Source organism: Dendropsophus ebraccatus, chromosome 7 (genome assembly GCF_027789765.1).
Source record: "Dendropsophus ebraccatus isolate aDenEbr1 chromosome 7, aDenEbr1.pat, whole genome shotgun sequence".
In the NCBI taxonomy this organism is placed as follows: domain Eukaryota; kingdom Metazoa; phylum Chordata; class Amphibia; order Anura; family Hylidae; genus Dendropsophus; species Dendropsophus ebraccatus.
In genome coordinates this window covers 142813248-142839053 of record NC_091460.1, presented here as the reverse complement: position 1 = coordinate 142839053, position 25806 = coordinate 142813248, and the positions used below count along the sequence as shown (strand labels likewise).

Genomic DNA, 25806 nt, shown 5'->3' with positions numbered 1-25806 from the left:
TACATGACAGCGGCTACCCGGGGGGCCGAAAAAAAAACAAACTGAACTGCTTCTTTAAGACAGCAATGATCAGCCTTTATATCTTAGGTTCTGTTCCTACAGACATGAAGGCTACCACTGCTGATGGATCTGTTTTTAATAGAGTGAAACAAAAGCCTATCATACCTTAAATCTTTAAACAGGATTTGTCAGTTGTCTGACTATTTATTAGGCAGAACAGTGGAGCATAGAACAGTATTCTACTTGTCAAAAGCAACAAAATCCTGATGGAATTTAGGATAACCGAAATCAATAGAAAATGTTAACAGAAACATTTCTCTACATCTTTAAAGTAAAAACTGAGGAACAGAAAAACACTGAGGAATCAGAAGTGTGAATAGTCTAGTGAAAGCATTGTCGGGTCTCCACTGCTTCATCAGATGTAGCTGCTACTGAGGATGGAGATAGTTCATTTTTTGGGCCAATGTCTCAAAACTTTCCATGAACTCCGAAAAAGATTTCTCTTCATATTCTTCACACTTTTTACAGCTATCAGGCTGCAAGGGAAAAACAAAAACAGTAAGTTTGCAACTTCAAATGTTAAATAAACTTCTGACTTGTCATACAGATATGTGAAGAGGTTACATCACATTGGAAAAGATGTCAGTTCTGAAAACCCCCACTGATCATTGGCGTCATCACAACTCGGGGGGGGGGGGGGGGGGGGGGGGGGGGGGGGGGGAATGCCTTCCGATGGGGGTCCCGTGGCCGGTCATGCAGTGCGTCACGGGCACGGGGTGGGGTAAGCAATGCCTGCTTGTTATTTTCTCCCCCGCAGTCTGTCACATTTTTAAAATGGCCGGACTTCTCCTTTACTGCCGACACAGTTAGATATCTATAGCAGTAAAAGCCATAAAACTTTTAATCTTACAAAAACAGCCTGAGGACAACATTATCATTAACCCTTTGATGACCGGGCCAATTTCCAATTTTGAACTTTCATTTTTTCCTCCCCGTGTTTAAATAACCATAGCACTTGCCTTTTTTCAGCTACAGACCCACATGAGCCCTTATTTTTTGTGCCACTAATTGTACTTTGCAAAGACAGTTAATTTTTCCATAAAATATGTTGCAAAACCGGGGGGAAATTATTTGTGTGGTGAAATTGAAACAAAAAAAAGTTTTTTTATTTCGGGGGGTTTCATGTTTATGCCGCTCGCCTTAAGGTAAAACTGACATGTTACTTATGTTCTTCATATTAGTATGATTACAATAAAATGCAACTTATATAACTTTTATTTCACTGCTTTTAAAAAATTAAAACCTTTTTAAAACAAAAAAAAAAAAAAAATACTAAATGTTCTTAAAATTGCTCTATTACCATCCCTATAACTCTTTCATTTGCTGGTCATTATTTGCACCATGATCTGTACTTTCTATCAGTACCTTGCAATTTTAGGCTATGTTCACACTGCGTATGAATCAGTCCATAGATCATACGCCGCCGTACATGTGCGACTGAAACTACGGGCGTGGGAAAAATAGACATGCGGCCGGATGCGTACGAACCGCGAACATGCGCCCGCAGTACAGTTATGCCTCCCTAGCTTGTTTCAAAGCGATCTGTGGCAGGTCATTTACTTGGAAATCTTCGCCAAGCCCCGTAAACAACACAGAACCTTTTGGATCGAAAAATCAAGTTCAATTTGGCTGAAATAAGCACTCCGTACGGGACCGCATAGAAATTCACGGCCGTGAGTTTCAACATTTCCGTCCTCAAACAATGGTCTTGTTCATTTTTCACAGCGCCGTATATGATCCAGGCCGTAGGCTCATACGTAGTGTGCACTGTGCGGGCGTATATCATATACTTTCAAGCGAACGCATCAACCTCAAAACTATGTGCGGATATTCGCGGTTCGCACTACGGACGGATTCATACGCCTTAATGTGACTGAAAATCAGCAGTTTTGCACTTGGCCATTTTTAGCACTTATGCCATTTACTGGGCAAGATCAGGGATTGTGATAATTCCGTACACGGCAATAGCAAATATGTTTATTTATATTCATACAATAGGAAAAGGGGTGCTCGATTACTATGGGCTGCTGGAGCCCAGTATCCACCACGGATGGGGTTTTAATTGCAGTTGTCAGTTTTGACAGCTGCATTTAAATGGATAATTAACCGGGTGTGGCAAGCGGCCAGCGCCCTCTGATAGCCATGGTCCCCGGCTGCCCACAGCAGCTGAAAGCGGTGCGATTCAAAGCGGGGTTATGGTGTAAAAATACATTATGGGTTGTTAAGGGTTTTTTTTATTTATCTTTAAATTGCCCTTAATTCTAGAGCGCTATACAAGCGATAGGGGGTGACAAACAAAACATTACGAAATCAAAACATGTATAAGGTAAATGGCAGACTGGTACATAAGGATAGAGGACCCTACCCGTGAGGGCTTACAATCTACAAGGTAAGGGAAGGGAGACAGAAGGTAAGGGGCAGCTAGTCAAGGTGTGGTGCAGATTAGATACAGATAGATTAAAGAGATCTGTTTTTAGGTTGCATTACGGATGCACTTCATACAGATTTTTTAGCGGATTGGGGACATGATAGTGGACACAATGTACGGACCAGAGAACAACACTGAACGTATAAATAAGGCCTTATTTTGCATATAACACCTCACGCAATACATTTACTGATGTAATGCAATGTATGCAATATTGTTACTCAAAATAACATCCCAATGTCCAAGGAGAAGAATACTTTCTAGGTTGGAATCTTATGTGGCAGATTTTGGTGCAGAAATTTTTGTATCTGTCCCATATATCTGAATGGAGCTTGGTAATAGGAATTCTGTAAAAAAAAAAATGATGCCATGTATAGATGTATGGGGGCTTTTTTTTTGGAAGATAAGTTAAATGGGCACAGTATTTAAATGATCTTAAATCAGCAGGGGAGGGGATATACTACACCTTTGCAATTTGCTTTGATTAATTTTATTCCGTTTTTAATATGAAATACAATGCTAAAAATTCAGCCCCCAGTTTTCTCACTTACTGAAAAACTGCAGTCAAGGCTCCATCACTAATGTCATTTGGTCTTACTTACATCATTTTGTTCAGCCGTTCTCCTAATATGCATGAGAATAGGCTTCTTCCCACACCCCTCCTACCGACCTCCAGCTGCTGATTGACAGGTGACTGCCTATACACAGCATGGATAGATAACTGCCAATCAGAAGCTGGTGGGCGGAGTTTTCTGCTTCTCATGAATATCCAGGACTACTGGGCTCATGCACATAATGGAGAGGACTACTTATTGTCCATGTTATTCAGGGGGATATCTCTGGATCAGCTGCAGAGAACAATGTAAGTGATACATCATCCTGCTCAGCTTCTCTGTCACTAGTTTATGCTACCCTCAGATAGGGCAGCCTTTACCTACTGACAGGGTCTCTTTAAGTAACAGCAAAAAAGTAGCCAAATGTGGGAAGTGATGTCAGTTGTCCCTCTACTCTGCACAGATTGGCCCAATGAAGATTAATTCTCATTGGTCAGTAGCCATATATGCCCCCTGTGCACTGCTGCAGCAGAGTAAACAGAGTAAATCTTACAGGACTAAGGGAATTATCTATTAGAAAGACACAGCTACAGGCTCAAGCAAAAACAAAGAAATGGGGCACTAAACAAACCAACAGCATACATAAGATAAGCAATAAACATATATTTGCTTTTAAAATTTTTTATGTGTCATGACAGGTACACTTTAAGGCTACGTTCACACTACGTAAGTGTCCGGCCGTAGCGCGTTCCGTAAATAAGCGGCCGGAGACTTACATAGTGTGCGTATAATGGAAAGTAAACGAATTACGGCTGCACAGTTCACACAACGTACGAACTTACGCCCGGATCGTACGCGGCGGCGTAAAAAATTAACCAGACCATTGTTTGCGGACAAAAATGCCATTACTTATGCCCATAGCGTAACATGCGGTCCCGTACGTAGTGGTGATTTCTTCATTTTTGCAGCTTTTTGTGCCGATCCAAAAGGTTCTGTGGGGTGTCCGGGGCTAGGCGAAGATTTCCAAGTAAAAGACCGCTGTCAGATCGCTACGTAGGGCGCTCGGGAAGCGTAAGTAGACTTCGGGAGTAAGTACGCGGTCCGTACGTAGCCAGCCGCAAGTAGCGTAAATCTCCGGCCGGAGTTTACCGCGTATATGTCCGGCCGCAAAAATATGCGGCCGGACATATACGCAGTGTGAACATAGCCTAAGGCTATGCTCACACACAGTATTTTGCAACCAAAACCAGGAGTGAATTTAAACACAGAAAGGCTATTTTCACATACTGTTGAAATTTAGTGAATGGCCGTCATTTAATGTCAAATAACGGCGGTTGTTTTAAAATACTGGTAATTATTTGACATTAAATAGCGGCCATCCACTCAATGTCAGCAGTGTGTGAACATAGCCTGTGTTTTCAATCCACTCCTGGTTTTGGTTGCAAAATACTGACTAAAAATACTGTGTGGGAACATAGCCTAAGCCTAATTTTTCCAAGTCTTTCTTTATCTTTTACAGTAGTGTACATTTGTGTTATATAGAACACAATAATCACAATAAATACTTACCATGTCATTATTTGATGGAAGAATCGTCTGCATTAGTGCAAGTTGATTTCTTATGATGCCGGCAACATCTTCCTCTCCTGACATACTGATCTCTTCCAATATTACATAAATTTCTTCACAAAAGCAATCAAAAATTGGTTGTATACATGTACCCTGCAGAAACAACAGAAGAGAACTGTGAATGGTAATAATGTCTACATCTGCAATGAAAAACAGATATATTCACTGAAATTATTAGACTCGCTGACATGGTTTAGAGGAGAACTATCAGCAGGTTAGACGAATCTAACCTGCTAATGCACATGGGGTGCTGAGGAGGGCGGTATGTCTCTTACCGTCCTCCTGTGCACCATTCCTGTGCAGTTAGTAGTCCACGTCCCAGACCACCGTTAAGAGCGCTGCCCAGCCCCTCCCCGCCGACTCGCACGATGGGGGGGGTGAGACAGTGATCCGGGCTGAGGATTACACTGCTAACTGCACAGATATATATGTTTTTTACTATTGCTGCTACAGGTGCTTATGTTGATTGAAGTGGGAGGTTTCCTACCTCTCCCTACTGACGTCATTGGCCTCTGTTTGTGCTAAATTGTGCTGTTTTGTCAGTAAAGCATTATGACTCTTGAGAAAGGAACCGGTGCGGTTCCGAAACGCGTTGAGTCTCTTTAATAAATCATTTTTATTGTACATTTTATACATTTTTTATCCTGCCTTGATCTCAAGTTGGACCTGCGCCCCATGATCCGTGTTGTTTGGTGTTGGAGGTGTTTTTGTCTGTTCTTTCCTTTAGATATCGGGAGGGAGTGGCTGTGGTCCGTGATCCATGTGTGTAAGAGTGTTGTGCCTCCGAATTAGCATAACCACACCAGGTGAGGGTTGCCTTGCACCCCTACCCCCTTGCACCTTATCCTTCTGATCCTCGCTATGGAGCGCTGTCCCCCTTTGTTCTGTCCATACACAGTACAGGAATTCTGCTGCTAAGCCCCAACTCATAATAATAGGAAGACATACTCAAAGGCTCTGAAATAGTTTCTGCTAATTCATTCTTGTAAATTCCTTCCTAATAATATACCATTCCGGGCGGGGAAACACTCCAGTACATGGATTTCCTGTCTGTGCTGCCCGTGCTTTATGTAGTGAACACGGAATGTGTGAATCCAGTCTTGCTCAGATGGACAAGGCTTCTTCTGGACAGCTCCCTGACATACCATCCAACGAGATCAAATTTCTACAACTGTTTTACACTGGCGTTATCCAAAATAGATTTTGGAGAAAGAAACTTTGTCAACCCTGAAAATACCTAGCAAAACATTTTGGGTTTCAATCTAAATATTAAGTTTAATATTAGGTTTTTAGAGTAAATCAGTTGACTGATATACCTACAGTATAATCGTCCATCCTTGCAGTATACAGCCTTAAATCACTTTGCTGCAGTAAAAATACAATAATAAAGAAATTAGGGAAAAATTCAAAAACACATAATTACAAAAATAAATAAAAAGGGGTACCTCCCCCCCAGAGCTGCTGGTAGAATAGTAATACAATAAGTCATGAATACTATCTCATCACTCTGACTGCTAATATCCCCACCAATGTTCAGAATGAAAGGGGCATATTTGGATTTATCATTTGAAAAGTAGTAGAATTGTTAACAATCATTGATACAAATTTATTGGAAAGTAATATAAGAGGGATTTATTGCAATATAATTGTCTGGCACCAGATGACTCCTTTAAAGGGACAGGTCAAGATGTCAAGCGGAAAAATCCCACAAGCAGCAAACACAGTACAATGCATATTCTGTGGAAATTCACAGGGTCATTGGACAATGACTGAGAGGCCAATCGCAGTGTATACTGCCTTAGAGGAGATTACATGACTAAAGCCCCTATTACACGGTGCGGCAACAGCGAGCTGTGGGGGGGGGGGGGGGCTGCCCAGGTCATTGCTACTGCCGCCGCTCCTATTTCATAGCATTTCACTGCTATCTAGATTGTTACTGTTTCAACATGTTGAAAGACAACGATCAGCCGGCATTGTGCATGTTTGGCTGATCGCTGCTTTCTATTACACTAAGCGATTATCTGCCGTAACGGTTGGTATCGGCCAAATACGCCGATAATCGCTTTGTGTAGTAGGGCCTTAAATCACTATGACTATGTTTGACTAATTTTGTGGATTATTAGGGAGAAAGCTGTATACATTGTATGAAACAGGTTAACTTTAGGTGGATCAATTTCCATTTTTGCGTTTTCATTTTCTCCTACTTGTGTTCAAAAGGCCGTAGCACTTGCATTTTTTCACCTACAGACCCACATGAGCCCTTGTTTTTTGCGACACCAATTGTACTTTGCAATGACAGACTTAATTTTTCAATAAAATATGCTGCACATATGTAAAATAAATTGTGCAGTGAAATTCCCCCCCAAAAAGTGCAATTCTTTTTATTTTAAGGGCTTTCATGTTTACCCTGTTCGCCCTACGGTAAAACTGACATGTTATCTATGTTCCTTAAGTCAGTACGATCACAATGATATGTAACTTGTAAATCTTTTATTTGATGGCTTTTAAAAAAATGTAAACTTTTTTTTTTAAAAGCTAAAAGTTCTTCAAATTTTTGGTCTATGGGGCTGCATGAGGTGTCATTATTTGTACCATGATCTGTTATTTCTATCACTAGCTTGCTTGTGTATATGCAACTTTTTGATCACTTTTTATTACAATTCTTTCTGGATTTGATGTGACAAAAATCCAATTTTGCACTTTGGTGGGTTTTTGCGCTTACGCCATTTACTGTGCGAGGTCAGGAATGTGATAATTTAATAGTTTGGGAGATTTTGCACGCGGTAATACCAAATATGTTTATTTATTTTTTTTATAAAAGTTTATTTAAAAAAAACTTTTTTTTTTTTTAACATTAATTTTAGGAACCCAGGGGGACTTCTAATACAACTCCATTGTTCATAAAAATTTGTGCAGTACACATTATACAGCACTTATCAATTAAATCAGTGCAGTATTGCTCTGGGCTGCTGCAGCCCAGATCTATTAATTGCCGAGCCGGGATCAGCATAAGTGCGGCCCTGAGGCCCGGACGGGTGAAATGAGCGTATCTCATCGCATCGCAAGGGGGAGAACCCCACCACTAGACACCAGGGATGGGGGACATAGGCCACCCAAACTGGGGACAAGAGTGTGACTGTCTTTGGAAGGAAGTAGCCCTGTTTTTGTAGCGCTGGATAATCCCTTTAAGCGAACCAATCACCAACAAAATGGCCATAAACCTACATATATACTGAAATAAAGCATGCAGCACTGTTTCCAAACATATAAGTGGTTCCAGTCAGCTTTCCTTATCAACCCTGAAAATCAACTTAGTAAATTACCAGCACCATATGTAAATTACCCTTATCTAGGCATGTGGGAGGAGTCACAGAGTACGCCCACCATGGTTCCCTTGGCGCCGACATCTTCTCTGTACATGACATGCGCAGTTCATCTGCCTCCGATCATTGCATGCCGTTTGCTGTACTGCGCATGTCCAGCCCAGAGAAGACATCATGAAGGAAACCATGTATGAACCTGTTAGTTTCTCTTTAACTGAAGCTCTAGTTTCTCAGTATCTCTCTACTAGCACGCTTACTATGATAAATAATTTCACAAAAAAGGAAAAGCATGCAAAGTTTGTGCATTAGACTTACATATTTACTTTTCGAATATTTACTCTTTTCAAATTCCTAAAAAAAAAACAAAACATGCAGTTATAATTTTTAGAAAAATATTTAAATATTCCATGTAATACAACCTAAACAGTACACAATATGAGCTACTATTACACATAAATCATTGTAAGTATGGAAGAGATAAAGAAAAATGTTGCAATCCTCTGAGAAGACAAAGACCAGACGGTCTAAGGCTATGTTCACACTACGTAAAACTACGGCCGTTGTTGCCGATGGCAACAACGGCCATAGTTTTTGCGGGGGTGAAAAAAATACCTTAATTTCAAGGGGATCCCGGCCGGAGCGTATACACATTGTATACGCTCCAGCCGGGATCCTATACGGGGCCGCAAATAACTGACATTTAGTAAATTCCGGTCGGAAAAAGACCTGTCAGTTCACTGTGCGCTATGGGAAGCTCTGATGCGGGCACGCGCTGATGTATATATATATATTTGTGGAAGGGGCTACTGTATCACTGCACTGCTTGTTTTAAGCATAATACAATTAATGTCTTGATATGTTAATAGTTTATCTTTAATAGCAAAATGTGAATGAACATAGAAGAATCTAAGTCAAATAAATATTTAGTGTAATCAGTCTCTGTCTTGACATCTCTACTGCTGGCCACAGCACACAGCTCTATGCAGCTTTCATAGATTCTCTGGGTCAGGTGCAACCAATGCCACAGGAACAGTATGGTAGGGATGCTTATGCTTTATGCATCCCCAGCTTACTGTTAATAGATTCCCTGGCCCCAGCGCTCCATGCATGACCTGTCAGACAAGGTAAGGTTTGCCCATTGCTTACCTACTAACACTTAATGCCAGACAGTTGCCTGGGCCAAAAGCAGAAGAGATACCAGCTTTGTTGTATGGCACAGATCATCCTTCTTATTTTGGCCCAGAAATCTCTGTGGCACTAGGCTAGATGCTAGACTTATGAGAGATAAGTATGATTTTTCTTTGTTTACATTTTATTTAGAATAATTTCTAGAACAAAGATTGAAAAAAAAAAAAAATGTGGGTTCTCAGGCAGGGGGATTATGTCAAAAAGATAATTATTTTTAAAGCTCTTGTGTTCTGGCTCAGTATTGGAAAATTCTAATAGACAGTATCCATTACTAAGCTATAATTAATGCTAGCCAGCAGTAGCAGACTGGTATTTTTAGGCTGTAAAGGTCCAAAATAAATGACCCTTCCCACCATAGTACTACTAGGCTGTTGTTCGCTTTTCCCCCTGGCTACTTATGTAAAATAAAGAGGAACTCATGCTTTTTATTTTTTTAGTATAACCATTATATTCCATAACCAGCCAAGTAAAAATAAAGATACCACAGCTGCCTAGTACTACCAGGGTGGGAACAACCAATTATGTTGTTCCTTACCAGCCTAATAATTTTTGAAGGTCCAGGTCTGACAGTAAATAACCTAACCCCCCCCCCTTTCCCCTCACCCCCACCTTGTTCCTGAAATGGTCTGGCCTTCGTTTTTCAAGCTTTAAGAACAATAAAACTGGGACCACACTGACCAGCTATTCAGCCCCTATCCTGATTGGAAATAATATACTGAGATAGGAATATCAGGAGTGGGGGGGGGGCAGTGGTGGCTTACAGAAACAATGGATTACTGGACATAAATCTCAATAGAATTTTTTTTTAAACATGGCATTTGACCACATTGCACATGCAAGCTTGTCTTAAAGCAAATGTACCAGTGGTACACTGCTTTATTGTTTCTACCATAAGGGCTCGTTCCCACTGAGGAAAGGTAGCGGAATTCCGCGACGGAATTGTCCGCCGCGGAATGCCGTTAGCCTCCCGCTCATAATGGGAGTCTATGGGAGGCGCGCGCTCCTGCCCTGTCCGCGCTGAAGAATGAACATGTTCATTCTTCAGCGCGGACAGGGCAGGAGCGCGCGCCTCCCATAGACTCCCATTATGAGCGGAAGGCTAACGGCATTCCGCGGCGGACAATTCCGTCGCGGAATTCCGCTACCTTTCCTCAGTGGGAACGAGCCCTTAATAGACCAGCGCCAGCACGGGGATGCCGATGCTGTCATCCTTTTTTTTGAACCGCAGGCCCAGTTCCCATGCACAGCGTCGGTCTAATACCGAGAATCAATAGAGCCGTGTCATGGGGGGTTCCTCCCACTGGGGGTGCGCCGGCTCACCTCAAGTGCTTTAGGCTGAGCGTGTGTAATAGACTGGCACTGCGCAGGAGCTGGGCTGCGGTTCAAAAAAGCACCCAACACCGGCATCCCCGTGCTGGCACCATTCTATTCATGGTAAGAACAGAAAAGCGATGTACCGCCGGCACATTTGCTTGAAAGGAAACGTATTGAGAGAAAGTAATAAATGAAAACTTTACTTGCATCTTTAATTGTTTTCAACTCGTTCCTTATTCTGCTCCAATTAGTGGCAAAACTGAAAATGAAAAGTAAATAGAAAATACATATTTGTACATCTGTGTCTAATTCTTTTCTGCCATGTTTCTCTAAACACCCATATACTTCATATTTAGGGACAGTAGATTTTGATATAGTAAAGTGTAAAGTCCATATTTTAAACCACTGTAAAGATTATATGGAAAGTGTTTATACTGCTGTTATGGCTCCTGTTACAACCAAAACCACAACGGCAGTGCCGAATCCAACAAGCAAATTAGAAAATAACCCACTACATCAACCTTTAATAGGGTCTGTCTGGTTTCACCATAACATCTGTTCTTTCGACAAGTAGAGGGCATTATGCTGAAATCCTTTTCTCATCATATCTGACAGAGCTACAGAACAGAGTCTCTGTGAACAGAGCCGAACTTCACCAAACAACTGACATATCAAAGATATACCAGAAGTTATAAATGGTAGAAGTTGTATTGTAGAGTCTTGAGAATTCGAGATGTGAAAACACTGTAGCATTGGTTACTTTACAGTATTTGCTAAAATAAAAGGGCGCTTATGTTTTATGTTTTTGCTTAACTTTTTTATATAGCTTCCTAACTTTACAGAGATCCAAAGCACAGGAGACGGCATTGTCCCTGGGTGCTTTCACAGACTTTTAGGGCTAAAGTCCTTGGCTTGTTTGAGTTGCCCTAAAAAAAAAAAAACTATTTCTTACCAAAGTACATACATTATAAGTGGAAAATAAGGTGGCTAGAATTTGCTTTACATTTCTCTGGACCCTGGCAATCTACTTGACACCACTTTATAAACAATATTAAAAAAAGCTATATTTTCCTCTTGTTTTTTCCCCCAACTTTGGCTTTAAAACAAGTGTTAAAGGGATTATCGAGCGTTAGAAACAGCGTTGGAGACAGCACCACTCTTGTCTCCAGTTTGGGTGCAGGTTTTGCAACTCGGTTCCAAACCGCACCTGAACTAAAGAGTGGTGCTGTCTCTGGAAGAAAGTGGCCATGTTTTTTTAAAGGGAACCTGTCACCCCCCGTGCCGGGGTGACAGGCTCCTGACCCCCCGTTAGAGCCCCCTATACTCACCTAATCCCGCCGGGTCCCACTTCTGGAGGTGGTCGGGTGATGAAGATCTCAGCCGCTGCAGCCCGGCGCGCGCGCTGAGAGATGAGTCCAACACCCATAGAGAATGACAGGAGAGTCCAGCGCTCCGTCATTCTCTATGGGTGTTGGACTCATCTCTCAGTGCGCGCGCCGGGCTGCAGCGGCTGAGATCTTCATCACCCGACCATCTCCAGAAGCGGGACCCGGCGGGATTAGGTAAGTATAGGGGGCTCTAACGGGGGGTCGGGAGCCTGTCACCCCGGCACGGGGGTGACAGGTTCCCTTTAATGCTGGAGAACCATTTTAATGTGGAACAAACTTATCATTTTAAACTTGTTATAATAATGCTGTTTATGTATATTGTGCCAACAAATTCTGCAGCACGTAATACAATTATTCCTAAAAAAAAAATGCAGTATTAAACAAATCAGACACTATTCTAATAAAAGTAGTAGGTGCCCCACAGAGCTAAATGCTAATGCGTGTAAATAGCAGCGATAATACCATTTATGTTCTCCCCACCTCCCTCCCAGTCTGTGCAATATGCTGGACACCCAACCACAGTGGAAGTGGGTAGCTGTGTCACATACTGACACAGAAAAAGAAACAGGAAACAGAATAACTGGAAAAAAAAGAAGAAGGAAATTTCTTGTCTTGTTTCACACATGGCAGTTTTTTGGAAAGTTACCACTGTAGTTTTTTGTGCCAAAGGCAGAAGTGGATTCAAATGGGATGGAAAATATAAAGGGAGGACATGTACTTCTCTTTCCTGTTGGATCCACTTCTGGTTTTGGCACAAAAACAGCCGCGTGTAAACCAGCATTATTCTGGTACCTTGGGTTCTGATTAGAGATGAGCGAACCGGGTTCGGGTTCAAGTCCATCCGAACCCGAACGATCGGCATTTGATTAGCGGGGGCTGCTGAACTTGGATAAAGCTCTAAGGTTGTCTGGAAAACATGGATACAGCCAATGACTATATCCATGTTTTCCACATAGCCTTAAGGCTTTATCCAACTTCAGCAGCCACCGCTAATCAAATGCTGAAAGTTCGGGTTCGGATCGACTCTAGCATGCTCCAGGTTCGCTCATCTCTAGTTCTGATGTAAGCAGGGCCAGGTGGATAAACCTGTGCCAGCTTCCCTGCGTTGGCGCCATTCTATTGATATGCTACACTTAAAAGTGAATGTACCTGATGATACATTTGCTTTAAGGAGTGATGTGTTGCATCTGCTTTAACACTATTTAGGCATTGCCCAGTAACTTGGTTAATCCCTCTCTCTCCTAAGGATGAGGCTTATCCGTGCACTGCATGGTCTCCCACTAAGTCTAGGTAATGCTTAATTTTACCAGATTAATAATATCTTTTTGCAGGGATGTGAATACCATGATTTATCTGAAAACTGATGCCATACTTTATCTGGATATTTACTAATACAATTTATGTCGACAACAACTGTACCTGTATCAACACTTAATGCCACATTTTTTGGCACCGTATTAAACAGATACTGTATATCACTGGACACTGTATGTATTATTTATGTGGACATTATATGCATAGTATGCATCTGGGTAGTGTATACACCATTTATTTGGGAACTGTATACACTTCTTATGTTACTAGATAAATACTATTAACCATGCTCTACTATCAATTTGGCTCTTATATCATAAGTTTATTAAATTTCACATAATTGAAGAATTTTCATTTATAAGGTTAAAAGAGAATTCTTTTGTATTGTCCCGCAAAAGTTAAACAAATCACCAATAGACATTTATTATGGGAAATGCTTATAAAGTGCTTTTTTCCCTGCACTTACTACTGCATCAAGGCTTTACTTCCTAGATAACATGGTGATGTCACTTCCCGGATAACATGGTGGTGTCACTTCCTGGATAACATGGTGATGTCACTTCCTGGATAACATGGTGATGTCACGACCCAACTCTCAGAGCTGTGCGGGCTGTGGTTGCTGGAGAGGATGATGGCAGGGGGACACTCTGCCATCATCCTCTCCAGCAGCCACAGCCGCACAGCTCTGGGAGTCGGGTCGTGACATCACCATGTTATCCAGGAAGTGACAGCACCATGTTATCCGGGAAGTGACATCACCATGTTATCCTGGAAGTGACATCACCATGTTATCCAGGAAGTGACATCACCATGTTATCCAGGAAGTGACATCACCATGTTATCCAGAAAGTGAAGCCTTGATGCAGTAGTAAGTGCAGGGAAAAAAGCACTTTATAAGCATTTCCCGTAATAAGTGTATATTGGTGATTTGTATAACCTTTCAGGGGCAATACAATAAGTTAAAAAAAAAATTCGCCGAACCTTTCCTTTAAATCTGGCGTATCTGACCATGAAGTTGCACAAATATCTATATGAAAATTTTGGACATTTCGGTAAACGGATCTTTTTCAAAATAATATACATACTGGTAAGTGGAACAGAGATTGCTGCCAATGTATTGTGGCCTCTAGACGCTGCAATGGCTGCACACAATGGCACTACGGAAATCTAAATAGGTATCTTTATATTTCCAAAACATTCATCTTTAGTTTTTTTTTTTACCTGGGTGATATAGGAGACGTCAAAGAACAATCTTTCACAGGACAGGGGCAAAGCACACGGCCCTTCATTCTAGCAATTGGTGGGGGTCTCAGCACCCTGACCCCCACCGATACACACTTCTGACATGTCGCTATGACATGTCAAAAGTTTTTACAAATGATAGTTACACTTAAAGACACAGACGTCTAAAAATATACCAAGAGGTTATTGATAATATTCCATTTACTTACCTTTGCATTAAGATATTAGTAAATATGAATAAAATCCAGAAATTCATTTATCGATGAGAATCCAGGATAAAAGTAGGTTACTATCTATGAATGTCATCCTGAAGTAAGATACAATGTTAGCATGCCTCCAAAACTTCATCTAGGACGGACAGTCTCGCTACCAAAGGCCTGCTTGGAAAGATAAAAAGGTTTCTGTTACTACACGGGATATAATACGTGCTCGCTCAGCTGTCTCTGTGGAGAATTATTGTAAACAGACGATTTCACAGATAAACCTTAGAGAAATTAATGTAAACTGTCAATAGCAATGAGGGAGTGTAAAAGGGAAAGCAAAATCTTACTCCGCATAAGGAATAAACGTTATGTTAGGCAAGCAGGAGGTTGTTTGAGGATAGTCCAAGAACCCATAGTCATGACACAATAGGGGAGATTTATCAATGTGAGTATGATCCTGGTACATTTCCAGAGAAACAATGGCTGTGTCAGGTTTGAAATGTTTATTATACCCCACCACTTATTAAAACACAAACAATGTATTTGTTCAGAAAATAAAATGGGATTTGCTTTCAAATCTTTAGAAGCCTAACTAATTTAATAAGTTAGATTTGTTCAGTATGTCAGCCAAAACCAGGAGTCTAAAGCACAGAAAAACATGCAAAACTTTCCATTGGGCTATGTTCACACAACGTCAAAAAAAAAAAAGAGAAAAGGCGTCTGCTTTTTCTATGTAAAAAGGTGTAAATTTTTGCCACAATTTAATTGACTTCAATGCAATGCACTGAAGTCATTGGGATCACGAATGTCCAATGCACATAGTGTATAAAATGACGGACGTTGTCTGCGCAGATGTCCACTGTTTTTTCACCGTTTTTACTATTTAATTCAAGTAACTGTAAAAGTTTTTTTTTTTTACAGTAACTTGTAGTTCCCCTATGGCTTCAGACACCGGTTGGAACAGTCCTGACCCCAACTGAGAATCTCCCCGGTTCTCCAGTCCAGCTTAGGGGCATGTAATTGCAGCCAAGGGAGTCCCAGGAGGATGGTGGAAGAAGAATGGGGCAGGACGTAGAAGGAGATCTTTTCCTGATGAAAAGTGCCCACCTGGAGGACTAGAGGTGCAGTCTGGTAGTGCACATGGTCGGTAAGAATCTCGCCCGTGACCGAGGAGATAGTCAGGGGTCTGGCTAGTTGGGTCACGGGTAGCCGCCATCTTTGGACCTATGTTGCTGCAATAAAACTGCCTGCTGACCCAGAATCGAGAAAGGCCGTAGTCTGGTGATTTTGTCCCGTGGGTGTCTGGATGGAGACTGGCATAGACAACCTTGGAGAGGTGGCATTCACACTTAGTAAAGGCCTCTCCCACCGGACCTAGGTGCTGGCGTTTCCCGGACGCTTGAGGACGTTGGGGACATCTCAGCCGAAAGTGATCCGGACCACCGCAATAGAGGCAGAGATTCAGCTCCAGACGACGAATTCTCTCAGGTGAGCTTGTTCCACCTGCATAGGAACCTCAGGAGTCAGCTGGGACACCGGAACATCAGGATTCTGGAAGACCGGCGCCAGCTGGTGATGACGACGGGACAGGCTTAGTCACCGTTCATGCCGGACCTCCTCCTCTCTCTCAGAAAAACGAGTATCGACCCTGGTGGCCAGTAGGATGAGTTCGTTCAGGGAGGTAGGTAGGTCTCGGGCGGAAAGCACGTCTCTCACCCGACTGGAAAGGCCCTTCTTGAAGGTGGCTACTAGAGCGGCCTCATTCCAGTCCAGCTCTGCTGCCAGCGTGCGGAATTGGATGGCATAGTCGCCAACGGACAAACACCCTTGTGAGAGATTGAGTAGAGCAGTCTCAGCCGAAGACGCACGGGCAGGTTCCTCAAAGACGGAGCGAAACTGGGCCAGGAAGGTTTGGAGATTGGCAGCAGCAGGGTCATCTCGGTCCCACAGCGGCGTGGCCCAAGCCACAGCTCTACCCTCCAATAGGCTGATGATAAAAGCCACTTTAGAGCGCTCGGTGGAAAACTGACTGCGACTGTTGCTGGATTTGTTGAGCCTGTTGGGCGACCACTCTGGCTACGTCACGGATATCAGGGACCTTGCCGGGATCCATGGTTGGAGCCTACTGTAACGCCTGGAGTCGTGGATCCACTGAACCGTCACTAGCGATGGTAGTAACCGCACCACGGAGCGGAGTCTAAGGGGCCGCTGGTTTTCACCAGAGCCCGCCGCAAGGCGGGATGGACTTGCTGCGGCAGGCGACCCACAGGTCGCTACCCCTGGCTTGGTTGCTAGTGACAGCAGGCGAGGCGTGGCAGGAGCAGTAGGCAGATGATAGTGCAGGCAGAGGTCTGTAGGCGTAATCGCAGGTGGCAGGCAGTGCTCAAGAACAATGGGTAAGCAGCGGACAGGGACTAGGGACCGGGACAGCGGACAGGGACTAGGAACAAGGACTAAGGTCAGGAACAACAGGGAGCTGGGCCAAACGCTATGGGAAGCATGTAGAGGCTCCAACACGAGGGACAGGGCATGCTGGGATTTATAGGAGTGATTGGTGCAAACCTCCAATTAGGGGCGGACTGGCCCTTTAAATCTGAGACAGCCGGCGCGTGCGCGCCCTAGGGACGGACACGCGCGCCGGCCGGCACAGCGGGTGACAGGAGCGGGGCGAGGTAAGGCGCCCCCGGAGCCGAACTAGTAGCAGCGCCGGGTCCCTGCACATGGACCCCGGCGGCTGCATGGGGAGGTCGCGGCGGCGGCCCGGAGCACGGGATGCCGCCGCGGCCGTGACATCTATTACTAAGGGCTGCTGAAGGCAACTTCTAGCTATTGCTGAGCTGGGACCCACATCATAATGCAGCTAAGAACACAGCAAGTAAGATATATTGGCTTCCCACGATCGTGGACAGAACGGTGCTCGGGGGGGTGGGGGGGGTTTGAGGAATGCCCCCAGGGCTCCTAACAAGTGAATTAGCATATTTGTATTACATTATCCTGAAAATGGCAGCATTTGAGAGGATGAGAACAGCAGGTTCCTACACATGAACTTGCTGATAGTTCTCCTTTAGGGTATATTCACACGGGCGGGCTCGCAGAGAGATTCTCGCTGCGAGCCCGGCAGGTCCTGTCAGTTCCCATACACTACATACTTGCTGCGGTCTAAACGACCGCAGCGAGTATGTAATTATACCGCCCTTAACCCCTTCTGCCCCGCCGGCTCCCCCGCTGTAAGCAGCATACATTACCTGTCCTTGCTGCACGGGTCCGGCGTCCTGCTCTCCCGTCCGGCCAATTAGTGTGTTGCCCAGCCGCAGCCACTGATTGGCCGGACGGGAGAGCAGGACGCCGGACCCGTGCAGCAAGGACAGGTAATGTATGCTGCTTACAGCGGGGGAGCCGGCGGGAGTAGAAGGGGTTAAGCGCGGTATAATTACATACTCGCTGCGGTCGTTTAGACCGCAGCAAGTATGTAGTTTATGGGAACTGACAGGACCTGCCGGGCTCGCAGCGAGAATCTCGCTGCGAGCCCGCCCGTGTGAATATACCCTTAAATTGTTTATTGGTAGTATTAATATTACCCCTAACATATGCTCCATTATGCAGTCGGATCGAACTGCTTGTATAATCTCTGCAATCGAGGGGAGTTTCATAAAATTCCAGCTTTTAGCTATTTTAGAACTAGTAGTGACCAAGACCAAGGGCCTGTCATCTCCATCAGATATTAAAAATTCCAGGGTACATTTTAGATAGACAGTATGCAGTCAATTATCACCTTTCTGGAAGCTTCTAAATAATTAATACAATGTGGTGTTTTAAAGTTTACCCATTGTTCTGTGAAATTTTTTTACATTTAAAGTGTCACTGTCATGAAATTTTTTTTTGCAGAAATCAATAGTCCAGGCGATTTTAAGAAACTTTGTAATTGGGTTTATTATCCGAAAAATGCATTTTTATCACGAAAAAGCAGTTTGAAGCTCTCCCCCCTGTCTTCATTGTTCTCCTATGGAGAGAGCTAAAGAAAAGACCAAAACAGGACAACAAAGAGTTAATCTACAAATCCCTCACCGTTATCTCTTCTGACCATCACCAGTGACCTCTCTGAGCTCAGATTACAGCTGTCACCCAGCTCCGTGCCTGTAATCCTCTGTTATCTGCTTTCTGCTGCCAGCTAACTCCCTCCTTCCTCCTCCCCCCTCCCCTCTCCCTAGAGCAGACAGGGTACGACTCCTGCAACAAGTCACAATTTTCTGATTTTTTGCAGTGGATGAAAAAGAGGAAGGAGGGGGGGACCTGGGAAAAGGCTTTTTACATGCAGATAATGGCAGATTTGGCTAATAAACCCAATTACAAAGTTTCTTAAAATCGCCTGGACTATTGATTTCTGCAAAAAAAAAAAAATACGACAGTGACTCTTTACGTTTTTTACATTTTAAACCTCACTTGAACAGTAATGCTAAAGAATGTGTGTAAGCCTAAAATACTTATCATGCTCCTAGTGTTCATTTCCTGTTTGGGTGAGGTCCTGTACTCTGAACACATGGTTATCTACAATATCCCTGAATTAGGTGTCACATATTTTTGCTTCCCACTATCTCTGCTGCCTGCTGGCTCGTCTGTCTCTGGAGGATGCTTGTATCACATGATGTGCAGCAGATCACTCAGAGACAGTCAGTAGCAGTGTTGCCTGTGAAGACAGACTTACAGCACCACCTTAAAGGGTATGTGTCATCAGAATTCAGAAACCTATTGTTTAAATTAAGTTGGAGAGGAGAGGTGACACCAGTATATAGACACCAGAGGAACATATAATAGCTTTTGCTCACCACTTGGTGCCCTCTCCTTGTAGAATGTCCTCTATAAAGGTCAATAAACATGCTCAGAAGCTTTTTATTCTGCTTATAGTCCATGGGGTTTGTTCTAAACAAACATCTCTAAAATAGCAAGATGGCTGCCAGAGGCGGATTATAATGCAGGTGGTACTGTACATTACTCAGGTTCCCACCAGAGGATTCCCCAATGGGCCCCAGTGATGTGCTGCAATGCAGCGTTGCCCTGGGAATCCGGGACTGGAAGGACTGCCTGCATCAAAAGAGAAGAGAGCCGTGTCAGGAGAGGACGAGCAGAGGCAACAAGGGAGTGTATGGGAGGTGAGTTTTTTTCTTTTCACCTTTTATTATTATCATGGGGGCTATTGACTAAAGGAGGAACTACACTGGAGTCCATGTACTAGAGGGGACTACACAGGAGAAGGCCATCTACTAAAGGGACACAGGGGGCCATATACTAAAGGGGGAACTACAAAAGGAGACGTACTAACCAGTACTTATCAGCTGCTATATGTCCTGCAGGAAGTGGTGTATTCTTTCCTGTCTGGAGAGCAGGTGAGGTGTTCTATGGGGATTTGCTGCTTCTCTGGACAGTTCCTGACATGGACAGAGGTGGCAGCAGAGAGCACTGTGTCAGCCTGGAGAGAATGCACCACTTCCTGCAGGACATACTGGTATTTTTTTTAGTAGTAATAAAAAAAAAAGAAATACCTACCCTGAGCTCCTAAAACTGCCGGTCTGCTTGTCATACTACTTCCTGGTTCCTCGTAATGTACTATGCTCTGCTGTGGTCAGATAAGCAAGGCAGTTCTCGCAGGAACAACATGTCAACACAAACAGGGAAGTAGCAGCCATGAGTTGGAGCCAGGAGCATTGGACTGGCAGCCGTAGGGGCTCAGGGTAGGTGAGTATAGCTTATTTTTACACTGCCCCAAGGCGCATATATATATATATATATATATATATATATATATATATATGTTTTACCCCTTTATGCCCACATTTACATCTTTGTATTTTAGTCAGTACTTTACAACAGTACTTGTAAGACAAGACCAAAAGTGAAAAAACAGCCACAAGGTATAAAGGAAATTCTTCTGTGTTCTGGATACATTCTTCATTTTGGCTTACAAATACTGTTGCAAAATATTAACCAAAATACTGCTGTATAAAAAAGGGACATTACTCTGACTTTGCTACCTATGTCAGTATTTTTAGCCTAGAAAATTACAGTTTGGATCTTGGTGCTATAATGAATCCCAGAATCTCAACATTGACATTATACCAAGCCTAATCTTCCAGCACTAGTGCAGCACTAGTATAAGGTCAGATGGCAGCTTGTAAAGTTCTACTTCCTGGTTTTGCAGGGAGACTTATCAATGCTGGTGTTTTGAACTCTGTCCCAATGCAGCATGTGACAGATTCCTCATCAAGGTGCACAGTGTTTGTGATGAATCTTCTAGTGTCTTACCCCCTGTATATTACGGGTGCCCTGTAGTGGAGTGCTTCCCTGTCTCGCATGATGTATCAATATCATGCCAGGAATGGGGTCACTGTTTGAATCTCCGTGGCTCTGTCGTTACTGTTCCGCAGAGATTCAAACGGGATCTGGGAATAAGCTCTTAAACAACTAATGGCAATCCTTCTGCAAGTATGCAATCACATAGACAGGAGGGGTAACCGCAGTGGATTTCGCTGTGAACTTGCAGCGTGAAATCCACTGCGGATATGTTACGTGTGAAGCTACCCTAAAGAGGCTTTTCTGAGCTCCTGAAGTGCTGATGACTGTAATACCCCCTTACTTCCTCCTATCTGTATAGATAACTGCTTACTGTCCAATGGGTTAAGTGGGGATGCGGAACATCACTATTTAATCCCCTGGGGGCCAGACATTAAGCAGCGATTTGTAGAGAAGCCGAACACCTGTCAAAATGATGAGTGTTGTGCTCCTCAGTGGGGTCCCAGCACTTACCCCTCCCCGATTCTGGCTTTGTTTATATCTGTACTGCAGCTTCCAGAAACCACTGATTCATCAGGAGAGGTTAAAGGGAAGAGGAAGATGCCAGACAAACAGAAGCAGAGAGGAGTGAGCACTTTGAGGGTGGAATCCCCTGTCACTAGCCTGTGTGCTAGTGAACAGCAGGAAGGACCTGGACTTGCAAGTCTAAGAGCCCTATTACACGGAGCGATTATCGTGCAAAAAAACGTTACATCGTTCGAATTTAAAGGGGTAGTGCGGCGGTAAACAATTATTCACAGAATAACACACATTACAAAGTTATACCAGATTTTATTCCGCTAGCTAAATCCATGACCCATGAAAAACAATCTGTGATTGCATCCACTTTTACATCTGTGTCCCTTTTTTTCACGTGCACAGGCACTAATGCCTGGAAAATCCCTTTAAAGCGAATGCACCACTAGTACATTGCACACGGCGGTGGTCTATTAACGAGCATCGTCCGGGCATGAAGCACTGGAGGCGGGACGGCCGACCCCCAGTGTGATGGTCTTTCCTCCCCTCTGTGGTGTGGCTCCATTAGAATCCATGGAGCCGCGTCACAGAGGGGTTTCCTCACACTGGGGGCTGGCCGGACGGCCTCCCGTGCATCATGCCCGACTGGTGTGGTGCTTAGTAATAGACCATCGCTATGCATGGGAACCAGGCGGCGGTTTAAAAAAAAAGGACCGCGGCACCAACATCCCCGCGCCGGTCTATTCATAAAGTTGTTTAAAAAAAAAAAAAAGCAATATACTAGTGGTACATTGGCTTTAAAGAGGTAATCCAGCGCTACAAAAACATGGCCACTTTTCCCCCTACTGTTGTCTCCAGTTCAGGTGCGGTTTGCAATTAAGCTCCACTTACTTCAATGGAACTGAGTTTCAAAACCCCACCCAATCTGGAGACAACAGTAGGGGGAAAGTGGCCATGTTTTTGTAGCGCTGAATAACCCCTTTAACTTAAAAGAACCATGCAACTCACATGACCAAAACAGATTTCTATCATATTTATGGAAATAAAACAATAAGGATTTCTACTTTGATGATAGCAACATGAACATGAAGACAAAGTGTACAAGTACTTCTAGAAAACATCTGACATGACACAGTGATAGGTGCCGATCACGTAGCCAATGGGAAGAAGTGTTCATGAGCTTTAGGCCGTGCTCAGCTCTCCATGGAGATACAGACAAAGCAGTGTGTTATTATTCTATGGATCCAAACACTGTTCTACTTATCCCTCCAAGGAGTACAGAGAATAAGTGATCAGTTTGCGAGTCACAACCACCTGTTGCAGTGATCAGCAGGGCGGGGGGGGGGGGGGGGGGGGGGGTCGTTGCTTAGCAGACTTTGCTAGTATAATAAGCCAGATTTCTAAAACAAGTATAAAATTATACTCTAAATGCCGATAGATATGATATATGATCGCTGCTCGTTTAAATTATTGATCGGGTCATGTAATACGGCCCTTAGGGCTGCATGCAACTTCAGCCACAAATAATCAAATGCAGAGCGCTCAGATGAACCTGAGCGTGCTGGAGATTCGCTCATCTCTAGTGTCTATACTATGAAGGTTACACTATGACTGCATAGGTTGACTTCACATATTAGTGCAAATATTGGCTGTAACAGATGCGATTATGGTCATTTTGCTTTTTCTAATTTTTCTAGTACAAAAGATTCATAAGAAAAATAAAAAAGAAAATACTGCATTATGTTTTTCTCTGACACTGACAATGCCCGAAACGATGCCCCCAAGAATAGGATCAGTTCTAGAATCAGCTTTCCTCTAACGTCTTACCACCAAGCTGCAAGACAACTGAGCCCCAGAGGTGCAAACTGGGGGACAACAGGACCACGTAGCTGGCCCCAAATACACGACCATTAATAACCCCATATACACGACCATGTAGCTGGCCCCAAATACACGACCATTAATAACCCCATATACACAACCACGTAGCCGACCCCTTATACACGACCATGTAGCCGGCCCCATATACACGACCATTAATAACGCCATATACACGACCATGTAGCCGACCCCTTATACACGACCATGTAGCCGACCCCATATACAGGACCACGTAGCTGACCCCATATACACGACCATTAATAACCCCATATACACGACCATGTAGCTGGCCCCAAATACACGACCATTAATAACCCCATATACACGACCATGTAGCCGACCCCATATACACGACCATTAATAACCCCATATACACGACCATGTAGCCAACCCCACATACAGGACCATGTAGCTGACCCCATATACAGGGACCACGTGGCCGGCCCCACATACAGGACCATGTAGCCGACCCCTTATACACGACCACGTAGCCGACCCCATATACAGGACCACGTAGCTGGCCCCATATATACGACCATGTAGCCGGCCCCATATACACGACCACGTAGCCGACCCCATATACACGACCACGTAGCCGACCCCATATACACGACCACGTAGCCGACCCCATATACACGACCACGTAGCCGACCCCATATACACGACCACGTAGCCGGCTCCATATACACGACCACGTAGCCGGCCCCATATACACGACCACGTAGCCGACCCCATATACACGACCACGTAGCCGGCTCCATATACACGACCACGTAGCCGACCCCATATACAGGACCACGTAGCCGACCCCATATACACGACCACGTAGCCGACCCCATATACAGGACCACGTAGCCGACCCCATATACACGACCACGTAGCCGGCTCCATATACACGACCACGTAGCCGACCCCATATACACGACCACGTAGCCGGCTCCATATACACGACCACGTAGCCGACCCCATATACAGGACCATGTAGCCGACCCCATATACAGGACCGCGTAGCCGACCCCATATACAGGACCACGTCGCCGACCCCATATACAGGACCATGTAGCCAACCCCATATACAGGACCACGTAGCCGACCCCATATACAGGACCACGTAGCCGACCCCATATACAGGACCACGTAGCTGGCCCCATATACACGACCATGTAGCCGGCCCCATATACACGACCACGTAGCCGACCCCATATACAGGACCACGTAGCCGACCCCATATACAGGACCACGTAGCCGACCCCATATACAGGACCATGTAGCCAACCCCATATACACGACCACGTAGCCGACCCCATATACAGGACCACGTAGCCGGCCCCATATACACGACCACGTCGCCGACCCCATATACAGGACCACGTAGCCGACCCCATATACAGGACCATGTAGCCAACCCCATATACACGACCACGTAGCCGACCCCATATACAGGACCACGTAGCCGACCCCATATACAGGACCATGTAGCCGGCCCCATATACACGACCACGTAGCCGACCCCATATACAGGACCACGTAGCCGACCCCATATACAGGACCATGTAGCCAACCCCATATACACGACCACGTAGCCGACCCCATATACAGGACCACGTAACCGGCCCCATATACACGACCACGTAGCCAACCCCATATACAGGACCACGTAGCCAACCCCATATACAGGACCACGTAGCCGACCCCATATACAGGACCACGTAGCCGACCCCATATACAGGACCACGTAGCCAACCCCATATACAGGACCACGTAGCAGGCTGGTCTGACCCAGGTGGAGGATGGTGCCAGCTCCATCTCCTTCAGAACAGTCCCAGAGCACACCTCCTCTACTACCAGCATGGCCACCTATGTATCTGCCCTTTTAGACCAGTGTTCCCCTGCCTGTGGCCATCCTGCTGTTGCAAAACTACAACTCCCATCATGCATCGACCGAGTTGTAGTTCTGCAGCAGCTGTCCAGTTAAGGGCTACACGTCTGTCACGCAGCCAGTCAGATGAGAACACGACACCATACTGGAGATGACAGGTGTGACAGGGCGGGCTGTGTGGCTGCTATCACGGAGGTCAGGCAGCCGAGCAGCACACGCAGGCCACTGTCAGCGCCATCTGCTAGGTTCCCTGTCAGGGCAGCGGCGATCCTAGGTGACAGTCGGTCACACACTTACTGCTACATGTCCAACGCAGAGAAAACTTGTCAGGAACCGCGCGCGGCTCAGCGTCCCCGGCGGCAGCGGCAGCGGGCTCCTAGATGTCGGCTTCCTGCTTCATTGTCAGCGGGCAGCGCCGTCCTGTATGTGAGGAAGACGAGAAGCCATGAAGCGTCTGCTGCTCCCGGCTGTGAGGAGTCTTCCCGCCCCCTGTATACATACGTCTGTGCCGTGCCCATGTGTGCTCAGCCCGTGCCAGCCTGCTGCCACCGTGCTGTCACTGTGCTGTCACTATGCCGCTCGCTGTCTAGTTACTTATTCTG

General features: G+C 44.7%; 1 protein-coding gene across 4 annotated transcripts; it reads right to left on the bottom strand.

Annotated features, from left to right (window-relative positions):
- Nucleotides 1–25806, bottom strand: IL15 (interleukin 15). 4 transcript variants are annotated; one of them, XM_069976861.1, is made up of 8 exons: nucleotides 25706–25806; nucleotides 25502–25624; nucleotides 14650–14817; nucleotides 10704–10755; nucleotides 8310–8345; nucleotides 5992–6036; nucleotides 4612–4764; nucleotides 2–536 (listed from the first exon to the last, which is right to left on the bottom strand). In XM_069976861.1, exons 3-8 carry the CDS (start codon nucleotides 14694–14696, stop codon nucleotides 429–431), a joined length of 441 nt encoding a protein of 146 aa, XP_069832962.1. In that variant the 5' UTR covers nucleotides 14697–14817; nucleotides 25502–25624; nucleotides 25706–25806; the 3' UTR covers nucleotides 2–428. The 4 variants fall into 4 exon arrangements, with proteins under 4 accessions (XP_069832963.1, XP_069832962.1, XP_069832961.1 ...); XM_069976862.1 differs by lacking the exon at nucleotides 25706–25806 and having other exon boundaries at nucleotides 1–536; nucleotides 10700–10755; nucleotides 25502–25696; XM_069976860.1 differs by lacking the exon at nucleotides 25706–25806 and having other exon boundaries at nucleotides 14650–14820; nucleotides 25502–25696.

Coding starts and splice junctions, on each gene's coding strand:
- IL15 (XM_069976861.1), bottom strand. CDS start 14,696: ATGAATTTCTGGATTTTATTCATATTTACTAATATCTTAATGCAAAG. Junction 10,756..14,649: donor ACTAATATCTTAATGCAAAG/GTAAGTAAATGG, acceptor TTTCATTTTCAG/TTTTGCCACTAATTGGAGCA. Junction 4,765..5,991: donor CAAGGATGGACGATTATACT/GTAGGTATATCA, acceptor TTGTTTCTGCAG/GGTACATGTATACAACCAAT.